The 17,652-nt window shown below is 33.0% G+C and overlaps 2 protein-coding genes and 1 non-coding gene across 3 annotated transcripts; all 3 read right to left on the minus strand.

The window, feature by feature from the left end:
- Nucleotides 1-1,120: 1,120 nt before the first annotated feature.
- LOC139850113 (uncharacterized) lies at nucleotides 1,121-1,444 on the minus strand. The gene has a single exon (XM_071839703.1). The coding sequence runs from the start codon at nucleotides 1,442-1,444 to the stop codon at nucleotides 1,121-1,123; it is 324 nt and encodes a 107-aa protein (XP_071695804.1).
- Nucleotides 1,445-5,217: 3,773 nt separating this feature from the next.
- TRNAA-CGC (transfer RNA alanine (anticodon CGC)) lies at nucleotides 5,218-5,290 on the minus strand. Its single transcript has one exon. It is a non-coding gene; the product is annotated as a tRNA-Ala (tRNA).
- Nucleotides 5,291-5,989: 699 nt separating this feature from the next.
- LOC139847106 (nucleoside diphosphate kinase 3-like) lies at nucleotides 5,990-8,214 on the minus strand. Its single transcript, XM_071836715.1, has 7 exons — nucleotides 8,020-8,214; nucleotides 7,211-7,345; nucleotides 7,045-7,082; nucleotides 6,885-6,935; nucleotides 6,624-6,791; nucleotides 6,431-6,543; nucleotides 5,990-6,359 (listed from the first exon to the last, which is right to left on the minus strand). The coding sequence occupies exons 1-7, from the start codon at nucleotides 8,096-8,098 to the stop codon at nucleotides 6,236-6,238; spliced, it is 708 nt and encodes a 235-aa protein (XP_071692816.1). The 5' UTR covers nucleotides 8,099-8,214; the 3' UTR covers nucleotides 5,990-6,235.
- Nucleotides 8,215-17,652: the final 9,438 nt, after the last annotated feature.

Raw genomic sequence — 17,652 nt, forward strand, 5'->3', positions numbered from 1 at the left:
TGTTGTATTGTGTGAATGTTGCGCTAGTCCGGGTAAAGTACTTTACATGACCATGTAGAAATGATAAGGTACGCAATTGTAATAATGTCTTATCACCATTAACAACTCTTTAGTTAAATTTAGTATTGTGTTTTGTATTGTCTGAATGCCGCGCTAGTTTATTATATTTATATATTAATCAATATATTTATTCACAAACAATAGAATAAAAATAGAAACTTAAACGTTAGTAGGATATTTTATTAAGAACACAAAAATACAATGATAACGAAAGAGCTTTTGGTCTAGCAATATAAAAAAAAGAACTTGTCAACATTTAGATTGTGAATTTAAGTCCCTGTTGTGAAAAAAAAGAAAAGAAAAAGTTATGTATGTTAGTTGTTCCAAAAAATAATACTCATAAATACATATGATGTCTGTCACATTAAGTTACTCCGGACCACATAAGTTATCTACCTTTTAACTATAAAATGAATCGTGAAAGAATTCAAGTGTAGGTGGTTTTAAAAACCGACAACTATTAAAGTTAATCAATAATCATATTAAATTATTTATTTGAATTTGAAGAAGAATAAAAGAATTCAGAGCTCTTATTTGCATTGTAAGTTTGTAACTACTAGCTACTTACTACGGAGTAGTTTTTTACATACTAAAAAGTTTATTATTATTTTTCAATAAAAGAATTCAAATTTATTTGTAATAAATAACAAATTAAAACCGCATAAACTAAAAAGTTAATAAGAAATTACTTAGTACGTCTAAAAAAATGTCTTATAGAATTTTATTTATTTAAGGTATGTATGATAATGTACGTTTTGCCTTAATAAGTTTGACTGAATTTCAAAAAAAAAAAAAAATGAGAGTAAATTGCAGAATTTTATGATATCTAATCATTATTTTTGCAAGATGACAATATACAGTAGAAACTCAATAAATTAATACTCGATTATTTAATAAACTTTCTAAGATAATATTTTTTTGCCGGTTCCGACTCGAGGATAGGGTGCTAAATTAATAATTCGCTAAAATTATAAGATAATACAATTTTGATAATTTCTTTAGACCCCTCATAAAATATAAATTAATAATTCCTTATACAGTATATAGCATATTACATGATTTATGAAGGTTTCTTGAAAAATGACTCAATTGTTTTTTGTTTTTTGTTGAAATCAATTTCCCCTTGAATCCCGTCTCTAATTTTCCTTAGCATGGTAAGAACTTCTGGTGTTGTTTTCTCATAGCTCAACAAGAAATTATTCAATGTGATTGCCGCGTTAATAGCTTCGTTTCGCGAAGGGGGCTCCATTGTAGAACTTTCATCATCTTCTTCATCGATATCATCTTTATTAATTCCAATAACGCTTTCAATAATTTCTTCATCAGTCAACAACTGTGTAACTACATTTTCTTCTAGGTGAGTCAAAACATCTTCGACATCCATTGCATTGCGATAATCCAATTCTTTGATATATACATGCATTGTATACAATAATTAAGCGGAAGGTTGAAAGGTGTTTGTAAACTAAGTATTCTACTATAAATTAATAAAATATTAATTAATATATAAATTAATAATTATTAATTTATCGATTAATTAATAACTCTTTTAATTAATAAAATTTGGTGGTCCCAAGTATATTATTTTATAGAGTTTCTACTGTATAAAGTATTAAAAGGGGAATTGATTTACATAGTGTTCGTTGTTCAGTTTGTGATGATGACTTAGAGAGTACGGATCACACTTTGCTTTTTTGTTCGTATGCTTTTGAGAAATGGAATCAGGTTTATTCGTGGTGGGGTTTGGGTGCCTTTTCGAATCTTGGTTTCAATGAAATTCTTAGAGTCAATTCCGGCGCCATAATGTCTATATTTGGGGAAAAAATTTGGCAAACAATTGAGTGGATAAGTGCATATTACATTTGGAGGAATCGCAATAACAAAGTTTTTATAGGATATTCGTGGAGCGCATCGGTTACTCTCATTGAGATCCAAGTTAAGTCTTTCGAATGGATTTTCCTATGATCGAAAGGAAAGAAGTTTGATTGGCTTGTTTGGTTGAGTAACCCACGTATTTATCTTTCGAGTTAGTATTTTTGTATTGTACAATTTGGTTGCTCCCTTCGCAACCAAATATTTTCGTGTTGTATCTCAAAAGTCCGTGTACGCTTATTTTGTTTAATTAATAAAATTACCTTGCCTTTCAAAAAAAAAAAAAAAAGTATTAAATTAAGAGGAGTATAAAAGTAAGGAGTTTTCAGATTTTATAATGTAGAATGAATTTTTTGTACCAAGTAGAGAAACGAGATTAAAAACATGTGAAAGTGCAAGGGTGTAAAGTGTACTCTACTGCTTGAAATCACATGGCTTTGGTACTAGCTTTGTAAGCATGAAGCATTTTTACATCACAAATGTATTCAATCATAATGACAGCTAAATAACCCAACTGGACTACTTAACAAAACTTTTTAAAATATAGATTGCAAAAGGCCAATTTATGCTGAGGTTTCAGACAAAAAAACACTTAATAGTTCCTAAACACGGAAGTATTATCGCAATGACAATCAAATCATTTAACTTTCTGCTAACAAATATGACAAACGAAATATTAGTTCATAACATGTGTCACAGACTCACAATCATTTAAATTGCCACGTCATAATCAGATTTTACCTATGTTCCAAAAGTGCAAAATCCCAATCCGCGTCACCGTTAAAACCCATCAAGGTAACTCATGATCTAACGGGTGGTCTAACTAACTATGGCTTGTGTTTCGTCAGAAAAAGAAGTCAACAAACTATATGTGTCTTTCATTCTAAGCCACATTTAGCGATGATTTAGCTTAATTTCATGTTTTCAAACATCAACCTCCCTTTTTGAATTTACAAACTTCTGAATCTTTTATACATGATGAATCAGACACCAGGTTTTCTGTTTTAATATCAACATTGAAATTGAGCACGATAGTGTTAATCAGGGCCGTCCCGTTAATTTTATGGGCCATGTTCGAAAAATAAAAGTGGGCCTTTTGTATACAAAAAATTTCTTATATAACATAATACTAAGATTCGACAATTAAGTATTAGAGCATGAACGTGGAGTATTGGAGCATAATGTTAGATTACGGAGTATTCGACATTGATTATGTATCTTATTTTTCGATTTTTCTATTTGTTTATTAACAAATGGACCAAAATATGTAAAAATGAGCCTATATATGTAATGTTAGTATATTTTTTAGGGGCCCTTATAGATGTTGGGCCTTGTGCGGCCGCACGGCTTGCACGCCTAAATATCCGGCCCTGCTGTTAATCTAGATTGAACCCGAATTATGGATGGTTCATAGTTCATACTATGTGAAATTCTAAAGAACCAATATCCAGTATCGGATGATTATGTATGAAAACTGATTTTATGATACCCAACTCAAAAGGTCACATATCGACTTCTTTTTTTCAACCATTAAAGGTATTATTGTGGATGTTTGGAAATTAACTCAATGGAGCTGAAAAGGTCACATATTGACATTTTGTTTTGGTAGGAAGAAACTTTGATTTTTTGAAAGAGGAACCGAATTAATGTATGAGAATAATGGTTAACGCACCACACTGCTGGCTACTTCAGCAGCAAGAACATCGGAGTCCATTTCCACTTCAATTTCAATCATCGAAGTTATCTGTAAAGAAGAAGAGTAGGTACGCATAAATTAATAAACTAGCAACACGATGCTTATAATTAAAAAAAGATAAGATGTTTATGGAATTATGTGATGCAGAATACGTACTCTTGTATAGCTTTCGATCAGTTCAATTCGTGATTTCAGCAAACTTTCCAATCCTTCGCGCACCCTTTTGACTTTATTTGTCTGTGCAGTTGAAAAAAATAGATAAAAAATAATTCAAAAAATGTTTTTTCTTTACATTTTTATCTGAGGAAACCAAGAGATTACACTGCCAAGAAGGAAATTAATGGAATTATTTTAAAAAGATCACAGGTAAGAAGGTTCTTCAACAGCAACAATTTTGTTCTCCAGCTGGGACATAGGAGCCAACATCCAAATCTACGAGTAATATATTAGGAAAATAAGATTGTTGTTGTATGCCGATTTATGTGGTAAACTAAAGGAGGGTTTACATCCTTATACAACAGTGACATGATTGTAGAGATGATCAAGTATTACAACTAATATATGGATCAGAAGTTCATTCCTACTTTTATGAAACAACTCAAAGCACTATGTAGATGATTCAGACTACAGAGGACAAATGAGAATGCAAACAACCAACCTTATTTCTTCTGACTCGATGCTTATTATGCTCCCGGAAACAAGCTCGTATTGGCAACGGCATTTGGAGCAGGAAACAATCTACAGAAGGTCAGTTTCAATCTGATAAGTAAAGCATAGTAAAAACTACAATGTCATGTTTTACCAATCAAGCTAATCAGAAACTGAAAGAAAGAATGAGTATGAACCATTAAGTGCTTAATAATTTTCACTTTTTGGGAAGGTATAATGAATTTGAAATGGCTTCAAAATCCGTTACCAAATATTCAAAGTGGGAAAGTTAATAAATCTCTAGAGGTTTTTCTGTTCATGCTTGAATACCGTTTTGCGGTTGTGCAACAGCCGCGGCTTTTATTTAACTAGGACTTCTTACATTCTTACCAAACGGGACCTGCATCGAGATTAACAAATACCAGGTTAAAATAACACATTTACAAGAACTTGACTACACAGTAACTACAGTTATATGCCTCTTCACCCGGAGATACACCCACTCGACAGACATTATCAATGATCCTAAGTGCATCTGAGACCCTCAATGAAGCTACGAGACCACGAATCAACAATGTGTATGTATTTACATCAGGTCTGGACCAGCTTAATCTATCACTGATATCACCTACACCGTATGCATATAAATAAACATTGGTATGTTAAGAGGGATCAGTATTCTATGAATCGAAAGAATGTAGGTAAAACACAAAGGAGTTAAACCTTTTTTAGAAAAATATCTAACTTTAAAGGTATACCCGTCGTTATGTGAATCATATTTTTAATATTTGTTACTAGTATCATCATTAATTGCAGCATTTGCGTGAGAGTTTTCGCTTAATTGTTATTGTTGTAGTTATAATTTGGTGAACAGAAAAAAATGTGAGATTTTGAAGTGATCTGGTGATGATGTTTGAGTAAAAATATAAAATAAACCTAAATGGAGGTGCGGGGAATCGAACCCCGTGCCTCTCGCATGCGAAGCGAGCGCTCTACCATATGAGCTACACCCCCGAACTGTTATGTTGCGTGTAAATAGAGTACTTACACACGAAATTAGTGAAAAGAATATAACAAGAGTTTAAGTTAACAAACAAGTTTTCGAGATAAATGTTGATTTGAACATTAATACTGGAAATTGTAGTGATTACACCAAAAAAATTTATCAACACACCATAAAGTACGTTACAGTACCGTATAACATTATAAAGAATGTTTGGTGGTTTATGTTTAAAAAATGACGGTACACGGACAGGCACGGAGCTTGAAATTTCATATTACAGGGGCCGAAAAAAATCAACTAAAACATGTAGTTTCAAATATAAAAATAAAACCTCAGCATAGTGGACTGGTGGGCCAAAATTTCTTAAAGCCCAAAATTTCTTGAAGTCTTAAAACAAATTACAAAAGTGACGGTTGTGTATTAGGGGGGCCAAGGTTTAATTTTTACATATAGTCCTCATAAAATACGAAAAATTACTAATAAGTACAAAAGTTTTTGGGGTGGCCAGAACCCCCCTGCCCCAAGTAACCTCCGTCCTTGTACACGGATCACTCTCCATATTCAAGGTGAAGCTAAACGGCTACACCTAAAAAGTCTTTTTGGGGGGTTTGTACCAATGTACCAATTGCTATAACAATTTGATAACAAGATTCAAGAATGATTATTGTGTGTTAGTTTCTTCTCTATTTATAACCTGAGTAATAAACATATGAAAAGCAATAATCAATACATTGCAAAATACATGGAGATGAAAACAGATTCCAGCCACTCTTCAGCCATGTATTTCTCTCTTCAAAACAAACGGTTTATAAGAACTTTATAAGTTTACAAAACTGATACTGCTTTGCTCATTTAAATAGGTTACAAAACAACCTTCTTATGCTTTAATTTTATTATTCTTGTAACCGAGAAACTAATTGCCTAAACAGGAACTGATAGGAAGCGAAATCGTGCCATTAGTTGTCTCCATAGACCCACGTCTCTTGGTTGCTCGTGTAAGTCGTCACCTCCTCTGGTTTGAACCACAAGTTGATTTCATCCTTGGCAGTTTCCGGACCATCGCTTCCATGGATAATGTTCCTACAAGGCGAATTATAAATTCAACTTTTTCTGAATAATATAAAAACAATTTTTTGTCTAAAGAGTGGTACCTTCCAACAACAACAGCCAAATCACCCCTGATTGTTCCTGGCTCAGATTTTTGTGGGTCCGTGGCTCCAATAAGTTTACGGCCATATTTAATCACACCTTCTCCTTCCCAAACCTGCATTAGTAAGTAATGATCAATTAGTTCACTGGTTCAACTGTATAACCTATAAAGGAATCAATTTGGAATATGGTTACCATGGCTAGAACGGGGCCCGAGCTAAGGAAGTCGCACAAGCCATTAAAAAATGGTTTTTCCTTGAGATCATGGTAATGTTGCTGGGCGAATGACTTTGTAGGGGTCACAAGCTTAATGGCTACAAGCTTGAAACCTTTACGTTCAAAGCGAGCTATAATCTCTGAAATCTGGAATATGGTTTATTTTGATATAAGAAACGGGACATCAATAAGAAAAAGGTAATCTGAAATATATAAAACATGGTTGGTTGGTTAATATACCAGTCCTCTTTGCACACCGTCTGGTTTGATAGCAATGAATGTTCGCTCGTTCTGCACATACAAGAGAAAGGATCAATTAGGCTTAATGGAGTAACTGATATAAAATGGGACGAAATAATATTATGCTGTTGGTCAGGAAAATGAAGACTAGTTGTAACACCTGAGCTGCATGGGCCTCTTGGTCCTGAAGCATGTAAGCTATCAAGAAAAACCAAAACAAATTATCGTTTCGATCCAAAAAGCTTGTAGACATGTTGTCCATAAAGTTTTGATAGTTTAGAAAATAAGGCAATTATATTTCATAAATAATTAAAAAAAAAAAACACCTGCAGCAGGAAGCGCAAATGCTCCAGCGATCCATGAGCTGGATGTGCTTCCAGAATTATCACGCCCAAAAGAAGACAGAGCCGGAAGAACTCCTTTGGCTGAAACGACAGTAGCTGCTGCAACCGATCGTCCCTCTACAAATAAGAGATAAAACAACAAGTACATTTTACATTAGTATAATAAATTGAATACGCATCATCTTATAAGTTGTGATGCTTGCAACACATAGATCTCTAAATTATGACAGGTGCCAATCTGTTTGGCAATACAAGCAACTGTGCCATACATAGTAATTACACTTTTATAATTTATAAAGTGTTTAATTAACTAAGCAATTAAATTTCAATTACTAAAAGAGATCTGATTCATAGATTTTATATCAAACAAAAGTTGTTCAGTTATAAGTTCTCATATCCATAATGTACTTCATTCACCTCTTGTATGCTTAATTAGTTGATTTAACTTAGCATACTTAAAACGAAAAATCCGCAGCAGCAATCAAGTTTATTTAAACAAATACACATGTAGAAAATTATAGAGTACTAATTTTTTCAATTATATTCATATTTCACTGACAAATAATAATAGCTTACATTAATTCGAGCTCTGTTATTAGTCAATCAATAGTTAATCTAAGCATCCTATTAGAATCAACGCCAATTATCATCAGTTGTAATTTTTTCGATTTTACAAATTACTACTCGTATATAACAGAAAATTAATCTATATTAATCGGATCAATACACATACAATCTATTACGATATGATAAAAACTGAATTAAATAAACGAAAGTGTTGAAAATTATACCGGAGAACTGACGTGGCTTCTGCTTAGAAATGAAAGACCTAGCGGCTCGTGAAGCAGATCTCAAGATTTGTGAGCTCATTTTCTTCTTTGATTGATTAATTAGTGTGAATTTAATTAATTAATCAATCAGAAATTGTTATAAACGAAGAATAAATATCTTGTGTTGTGTGTATGAGAGTGAGAATAGATAGCAGTTTGTAGAGAGAGTGAGGTTTTAGATTGTGATTGGTTATTTGAGATTCCCAATAACAAACCAACGGAGAATACTACTCGAGTGACCCAGTGAACCCTGAGGTTTGCTTAAATGAGCAAAATGGTCCTTTAGGTTTTGAATCACGAAAATTTAATTTTTTCTTCTTTTTTACTGTTTGATCAAAAGTAAGTAGTGTTTTAAGTGTTTAAGGGTAACCTTCCTTTGTTTAACTTTAAATATATTTGTAATAACACTATACTTAAAGATATATCTAAAATCTGGGACTAAATAAAATTAAATGTTACAACATGGGTAAGCAAATAGTGGAAAATAAAAGGTGCAGGGGTTTAATTTGAACTAGGAAGTGGCCGTTGGCCCACTTCGTTGGGCCAGAAAATTTGAACCTACTAAACGAAGTTTGTTAAAAAAAAAGTACTGTAGCGGCACTGTTCATTCATGCCGGCTGCTATATATATATTGTAAATTATGAACTTATAATGAAGGGTTTGTCGGTAAGTGATGTGAATTTGAGGGATATTAATAAAGTGAATCGGGTACTTTATGATTGATGGCATCATATGCTGCGTGTGGAATTATCGAGTGACTCGAGTCAAATGCAAAAACCCTAAACCCGAGTGCATAGCGCTGCCCAATATAAAAAAGGATCCATGTGGCTCCAGATCTAAGGCTTGCAGTCATTTGCTGCGAATCACGTGGTGATTAGGTGAACTAATAATTACTCCATTTCAAACTAATTACACGCATTTATCATTCAAAGACAATCATATAGACTTGCAGTATTTATAATAATGATGTTTCTAAGACCGTTTCTAACAATGACATCTTTTCTCGTATGACATGGTAACATATCAACGTCACACATTAGTATGTTCTTTCAATTTCCTCCTCAAGAACATAAACACTGACATCAATGACATATTTTTTCACTTAGACATGTCGTTACAAAATAATTGATAAACCAGTTTAAAAGTGTAAACCTAAAAGTACAATTTTGAATAACAAAGTCATCCATCCTCAATTATGCGCACAAAAGAAAATATTCAGGGCATGAAGGTAAGCGCATGGTGAGAGCAGGACAATGACATTGGTACCCTCTAGGGTGCAAGTGAGGGCATGATGAACATGAGTCCGATGTTGAGAAAAGCGACACCGAATTATAGCAAACCGCTAGTAATAATTGAAATAACGACAATAATAGGACACCGAGATTTAACGTGGAAAACTCCAAAAGGGTAAAAACCACGGGCAAGGAAAGAAACGCTTCACTAATAAGAATAATAGGAATTAAACTTCTCTCTAATTACAAGGATAAACATTAATCTTTATATCTCTTGTAATTAGGAGATTACTCACAAACTCTCTATTTAATCTATTAGAACAATAATGGAGAATGAATTATGGGATGAGAAAATGTGTCTGCATGATAATCTATTTATAGTACTTGGATATGAGGTTGGTGAAGTATGAAACCAAAAGTCTTCCATAGAATAATAATACCATCAAATACATGTGGGTATTTGACCATAGAATTCACCAACCAAGCCTCCATATTTGACAATCTCCCACTTGAAGATTCGATTGAAGCTCAATCAATCTTCACACGATAATCCTTCCTTGCCACTGATGTTGCTTACGTCTCTGCTAGGCCGCATGAGGAACGGCACCAAATAAACTTGTCACGGTTGATTGACTTTGTTAGAAAATCGGTCACATTGTCATCAGTATGAATTTTCTGCACATCCACGGTTCCTTCTTCCACTTTCTCATGAACGAAGTGATACTGAACTCGTATATGCTTTGTTTTCGAATGAAATGCCGGATTCCTTGCAAGATGCAAGGCACTCTGGTTGTCACAAAATAAAGTGATATTCTTCTGTTTGTGCCCGAGTTCCTCCAACAACATCTTCAACCATACTGCCTCTTTAGTAGCTTGAGTAGCTGCTACATATTCTGCTTCTGTTGTTGACGTTGCCACAACTGACTGCAGTTTTGAAACCCAGCTTACTGTTCCACCACAAAGTTTGAAAACATATGCAGTGGTAGATTTACTTTTATCGATATCACCTGCATAATCTGAATCAACATACCCTTTGACAATAAATTCTGGTTCCCCATAACATAATGCAACATCTAAGGTTCCCTTGATGTATTTAAGGATCCTCTTTACCGCATTCCAATGCTCTTTATCAGGATTCGCCATGTACCGACTAACTACTCCCACTGCATGTGCAATGTCTGGTCTTGTACATATCATTGCGAACATTAAACTTCCCACTGCTGATGCATACGGTACTCGAGACATCTCCTTCCTCTCATCTTCACTGCTAGGACACATAACGGAGGATAACTTGAGATTAGTAGGAATTGGGGTTGAGACTGGCTTACTATCTTGCATATTGAAACGCTCCAAGATTTTCTTCAAATAATTCTTTTGAGAAAGCCAAATCTTCCTATTATCTTTGTCTCGGTGAATTTGCATCCCTAGAATCTTGTTTGCGGAACCCAAGTCTTTCATTTCAAACTCCCTAGCCAATTGAACCTTCAGCTTATTAATACGATCTTTGTTGAGGCCTGCAACTAACATGTCGTCTACATATAACAGCAAAATGACAAAATCATTGTCCCCAAACCTCTTGAAATATGCACAAGGGTCTGCATAAAGTCTGTTATATTCAAGGCTCATTATGAAAGAATCAAATCTCTTGTACCAACATCTCGGCGCCTGTTTGAGACCATACAGAGATTTCTTTAACCTGCAAACCAAGTTCTTTTTTTCTTGTAGTTCAAAACCTTCTGGTTGAAGAATATAAATTTCTTCTTCAAGATTTCCATGAAGAAATGCAGTTTTCACATCTAGCTGCTCTAGATGCAAATTAAATGTAGCACACATCGCTAGAACTACTCGAATTGTTGTAAGTCGAACCACAGGAGAAAATATTTCATTAAAGTCTTTACCTTCTTTCTGAGCATATCCTTTAACCACCAGTCTTGCACGATACCGCTCCACTTGATCATCGCCATTTCGCTTGATCTTATACACCCATTTATTTCCAATAGGTTTTCTACCTTTCGGCAATGGCACAAGTTCTCATGTTTGATTTTTATGAAGAGCTTCAATTTCTTCCTGCATAGCTGTCATCCACTGAGATGCATCTGAATGATTTAGTGCCTCGCGAAGAGTTGTTGGCTCTCCTTCCTCTGTTAGAAGACAATATGCAACATTGCTTTCCATAATATAATCTGAGTGCCACCCTGGACGTTTCCTTTCTCGATTAGAAATACGAGTCGCTGGAGCTTCATCAACGACTACTTGATTTTCATCGTGCTCTGGTACTGCTTCAGAAGAATCTTTATAAAATTCATTTATAACCTGTATCGGTGTATTTTCTTTTGAAGTGCTAACATCTTTAAGATCTTTGTCTTCCGTAAAGACAACATCTCTGCTGATGACTACTTTGTGGGCAATGGGGTTCCACAAGCGATACCCCTTAAATCCATCAGCATACCCCAAGAACAAACACTTTCTGGACTTCGGATCCAACTTTGTCGTTTCTTGATGTGACGATCGCTCCAAATCCATATGGATGAACACGTCAATCATTGATTTCATTGCGAGGTATTTGACCTCTATATGATACGTTTTGTAAACATTGCATTCTTTTCAAAAGGTACACAATAAATGAATATCAATTTCTAAGGTTTTCAACGTTTGATGATTTCTACATATAGACAATCACCATAAAAATAGTTTACCATAATACATCCGTTGACAATGAAGTCAAAATAGGATACACGGTGATGATTTTGTGAATGCAAAGTTTTCTTGAATAAACCATGTATGACTCCATGCACATAGCTTGTATCACATATAAGCAAACAGCGGAAGACTTCTAGAAATCTGAGAATAAACATGCTTAAAAGTGTCAACACAAAGGTTGGTGAGTTCATAGTTTTAATGTTGCGCATAATCTGTATATAAAGGTGAATCACAAGTTTTCAGTTGTTTCATCCAGAAACGTTTATCAAAATATTCTACGAAATTGAGCACCCTGGTAACTAAACTTAACGTATATATATTTTATACCCTTTGTATAATCATCTTAATAATACACGCAAACCAACGTGTACGCTTCTCAAATAGCATACGTCCGTTAAAAGGCTAGCGCTCTAGCTCAGACGGGGATATCAAGCCCTATGGATCCATATACTACTACTCGCGCCCACCAGTTCTTATAACCGGCAGTTACTAGTTACCAAAGCTAAGGGATTTTCGGTTCAAACTCAGTGTAGAATTTAGTATGTACTTGTATCCATTGTGTTTAAAATAAAGTGCATGTATTCTCAGCCCAAAAATATAGATTGCAAAAGCAATTAAAAAGGGAGCAAATGAAACTCACCTTAGCAGCACATAAGGTCATTCATCAAAAAGTGACCGTAACTCAGAATGCAAGATTAACCGTAGATCTCAACCTAGAGAACATATGTTGGTCAATACATGTCTAATAAACTAGGTTGGGTTATAGTGTATTACAATCCTAATGCTCGAGATCGACATACAAAAGTTATCAAAAGTCATTTCAAAAAGTCAATTTTGACAATTGTTCAACAAAACGAGACGTGCCTTATATAAGGATTCATTTACTTGGCTAGTAGTATTTTATCAATCTCATAAATAGGTTGTTTAAATATTAATTGCAGATTTAAAAGCAATTCCAATTAACGTCAATTATAATTCAGTTGACCATATCTTTTGATTCGTTCATCAAAATTACGCGATTTCTAAATGAAAAGTTATTGATTTTTCACCAGCTTTCCGAAAACATGTATATCATATACCTTTTACCAGTAATATATGTATTTAATTAGTGATTCATTATAAACTGTTTAACAACGAAATTTAGCATACAAGCATGTATAAATATATACTCGAGCACTAGACATGTATATACTATTAATATATAAAAGATAAGATATGAATGCTCACGTATCAATATTGAGATTCAATATTGCAGGAAAATACATAGACGCAACAGAGATGATAAATACTAGGTTTGACTTGCGAACAATACCCATGAACATTACCCATAACCTCCATAGCTATAACCCATAATTTCCTTAGTTCTATCCCGTTTGAAGCTTGTTTTGAAAGTGACACGCTCATGACCTCGTCGTAATATTTTATGTATAATATTACTAAAAATATTAAGATTAATAATAATAATATAATAATAATAATAATAATAATAATAATAATAATAATAATAATAATAATAATAATAATAATTATTATTATTATTATAATTATAATAATTAAATACTTACAGAGTATATGTGTAAAAGAATTCGAGCAGAAACTGGACTTTTATAGGCAATTTTTTGAAATCTGATGCCCATGCGATCGCATGGGTTTTATGCCTATTTCTCATGTGATCGCATGGCCGTCAAATACAGCTCACATATTTTTTTGTTTTCTTGTTTGTCGACATAATTAAATATAATATATATAATATATATAATTTAAATAATTAATTATATATTATATTAAATTCATGTGCATAGTTGACTTGTAATTTTCGTTCCGATGACTCGTACGTTGTCACTCGACTTATGTCCCGGTTCCAGTTTCTCGAACGCATTTTCGTACGCTTAGAAAACTCGCAATTTACGTTTTGTGACTCGTACCTTTGTCAAAATATAGTCTTAAATTATCAATAAACTATATCATTCTAAGTGTATCTTAAACTTTCGAGTGTTTTGGTCATTTACTACTATAAATCATTGTCTCGCTATTTGTTAATATATATATAATAACAAATCGTTTTATGACCAAGTTAATATATATTTTCAACATTCATAAACACGTTTTAAATATACGTCGCAAGTTATTCGTACAATTAATATTCCAACTTTTCATATATATTCAAATAAATATTTAAACCAATAAGTTTAATGTACGGTATCAAACAATTAATACATTGTTACATTTTTAAGTTATAGTATATATATATATATATATATATATATATATATATATATATATATATATATATATATATATATATATATATATCTATATACATATAATTGTTTGCTAATCGTCAAGAACAACCGAAAGGTATTTGAATATATGAAAGTAGTTCAAAAATTTTGAGATTCAGTTTTACAGACTTTGTTTATCGTGTCAGAAATATTAATCATACAAAGATTAAGTTTAAATTTGGTCAGAAATTTCCGGGTCATCACAGTACCTACCCGTTAAAGAAATTTCGTCCCGAAATTTGAGTGAGGTCGTCATGACTAACAATAAAAATGTTTTCATGACGTATATGTGTTGATAAATAGAGTTTTATCACCGTTGAATAATATGGATAAAACAATCCGATTATTCGAAGCGTATGAGAGAAGTTATCGTAAAAGAGTGAAATGAAGAATAGAGATTCGTCTTAACTCTTGACATATTAACGATTGATTTTCGTAATTTAAGGAATAGAAAATCTTCATAATCTAAATAAGATTTGATTCTTCGGAATTTAAGGAAATGAAGATTTCTTTTGATTAAATGCGTAATTTGCCTCGATTGCTATGTTTGATATTTCGCTATAAATTGACCTCTTCCGTTTCATTATTTTCATCACTCTTACATCTTCTTCCTCATTTCCTATTTTCAAAAGATTGTGAAAAATGCTTCATCCAGTTCTGATTCTTGATATACTCCTAACTTTCATATCTGTCATTCTTCTTTTTCATCTACCACCGGAGGAAGTTATTTTCTTCTACCATTACCTTGGGGTTATAGTGTTTTTTATTCTCCCGTGTCTTTATATTGCTATACGCATTGATATACACGGTTTGTAATTTCTGGGTGGTTGTTGGGTTTTATATCTTCCCTTATATTTCGATGTCTCTGCTTCTGTCTTTCCATAATCATTGACATCCACAGTTAATACTCTCTCCAATTTACTGTGATTTATATATACTCCCATTGATATTTTGAAGCTTCATGCTTTTGTTTTATCTTCCCGACTTTAAATCAAGCGAATAATGGTCCAGAATTCGTAGGTATGAATTTTGGAATGAACATAAATAATGTTCTAAAAAGAAACGGTAATAGCACAATCTGACTTCTCAAATTACCAGAATACCTTGAAAAAGACAGAAAATATTTTCTTGATAGTTTAGAGGTTAAATAGAATGAAAGAGTTATGTAACATGGTTTATAATGAGGGTATGATCTGTGAACCTTTATCACATTCCATTAGAAACTCAGCATGACTTACTGTAATATAATCACGTTGATCAAGTGTTATTATATTATACTAACTCATGCTTCAGTTCCCAACACCTCTTCAAAAATATTCATATTTTAAACTCGAAGGTTTCAGAATTTAGAAACTAAAATAGTTTTTTTTTATGATGTTACACAGATATCGCAAGGAGAAAATTGATTTCCGATAAGAATGATTATGGAATTATCTCCAGAAATATGGAGGATATTTATAATGAAAGATACGATGATATCTTAGAATTTCTAATATCAGAGGATGATGAAGAATATTGTCCGCAAGGGTTTAGATTCGGAAGCAAGGTATTCGTTAATGTCTTCATCAGATACTGAATCATTTAGATTCTTTGAAGTCAGGTTTCGTACTTGTGATTTATCCACAGCCTCTTTCATACTTTTCTCAATCCGTTTTCCAGTTCCAAACCTTCTCTTTTTCTGAGTTTTGCCAACACACTATTCTTTATCATCAAACTTTTGGATGTTAAGGTCGTTTACAGTTTTTTGCTGCTTCATCAGCATTCAAAGTTATCATAACCGAATCGTTGGTTATCAATCCGAGGTGTTTACAAAAGTTTGAAGGGTTTGCATGAAGATTGTAATTGTCAAGATACATATGATGTTCTAGAATTTTGAACGATACAATTTTTTTTTTCTTTTTTTTTTATGGGTTTATGAATAGAAGTGATGTTCTAGCACAGTTTTAAAGTCAAAGTATAGCATTTGAAAGATGTAAGAATCTAAGAGTGATGTTTTCTGTTAAATCTTGGCTTGGATTCTGATTTTTCAAAATCAGAATATGTAATTGAATTTGTATGGAAACGATTGTATATCGCTGTGAGCATAGGTAATAATTTTTGAATCAAAGTTGAAGAATGTACAGTATAACATATTAATTGTGAACTTATATATTTCCCGAGTATTACCTACCCGTTAAAGATTTCACAATTAATACTTTGTACAAAAGAATTTTTTTTTATTACCGTCTTTATGAAAATATATGTATGTATATTTTCTTCAGATGTAATACAGATTTGATGAGTTAATATCATATTAAGCTCATTTGATTTTTGAATTGAATGAATAATCTTTAAAACATTAAGGATTACATAATCTTCGCGGAGTATTTCACTAATGAAATCAATACTTCATTATTTATTCTTATTCCTCGGTGAAGGATGTTGATGCTCGTGGAATTCTTATGAACTTCATAAGATATAAATGATGTTTTCTAGAAAGTTTCGAGTACATCGAAGATAAAAGTGTAAAATCAAACATGTAATTGATTAATACACTAAGTTCATTATGAAATGGAATTCATTGAGTTGAAACAGATATTTGTAGTTAACGATGGTTAAGTCATTAAAGAAGGATGTACATCATAGCATATTAGTAATATGAATTAACCAAGTAGTATTTACCCTTTTTCAATTCATACATAATAACTTAGTACGAAAAGATTTATGATGGTTTTAAAATTTATATATATAAGATATACATATAAATTCTTTAGAGGAATTGAGTTATTACTTCATAAATCATTGATATAATATACTCGTTGTTGACTCGTAATGATGTCCACGGTGCTTTCTTGAACTGACGGAGCTTGTGATGTTAGAGGTGCTGCTGATTCTGACGATGTTGACAGCACTGACTGTGCTGGTGAGGCTAAGGGTACTGTTGATGCTGTTGGTAAAACAAGACTAGCTTGTATCTTACACCATTCGGATAAGGGTTTCTACTTTATCTGATTTAGGGTTAAGGCTAGAATAGATAATCTCTAAACTTTGTTAAGGCTAGAATAGATAATCTCTAAACTTTAGAAATTACATAATCGCCGTAGAATGTTTCTCCGATGAAGTTATTAATCTATACTTCATCGTTTGTTGTTGCTGGTACTTCTTGGTACCTATGGTGCGTATGATGTTGATATCCGAGGTACAGATTGTGATGTTGAGGCATGTGATGCGGATGTGGTTGTTGGTGGTGGTAATGATCCTGTTGGTGTGGATGATGGTGGTACCGGTTATGCTGTGGGTGCTGCTTCTGGTGTTCGTAACCCTTGCACCATATTCTCTAAAGCCACTACCCGAGCACGAAGCTCGTTGACTTCTTCTATTATACCGGGATGATAGGTGGT

Source organism: Rutidosis leptorrhynchoides, chromosome 5, assembly GCF_046630445.1.
Source record: "Rutidosis leptorrhynchoides isolate AG116_Rl617_1_P2 chromosome 5, CSIRO_AGI_Rlap_v1, whole genome shotgun sequence".
Classification (NCBI taxonomy): domain Eukaryota; kingdom Viridiplantae; phylum Streptophyta; class Magnoliopsida; order Asterales; family Asteraceae; genus Rutidosis; species Rutidosis leptorrhynchoides.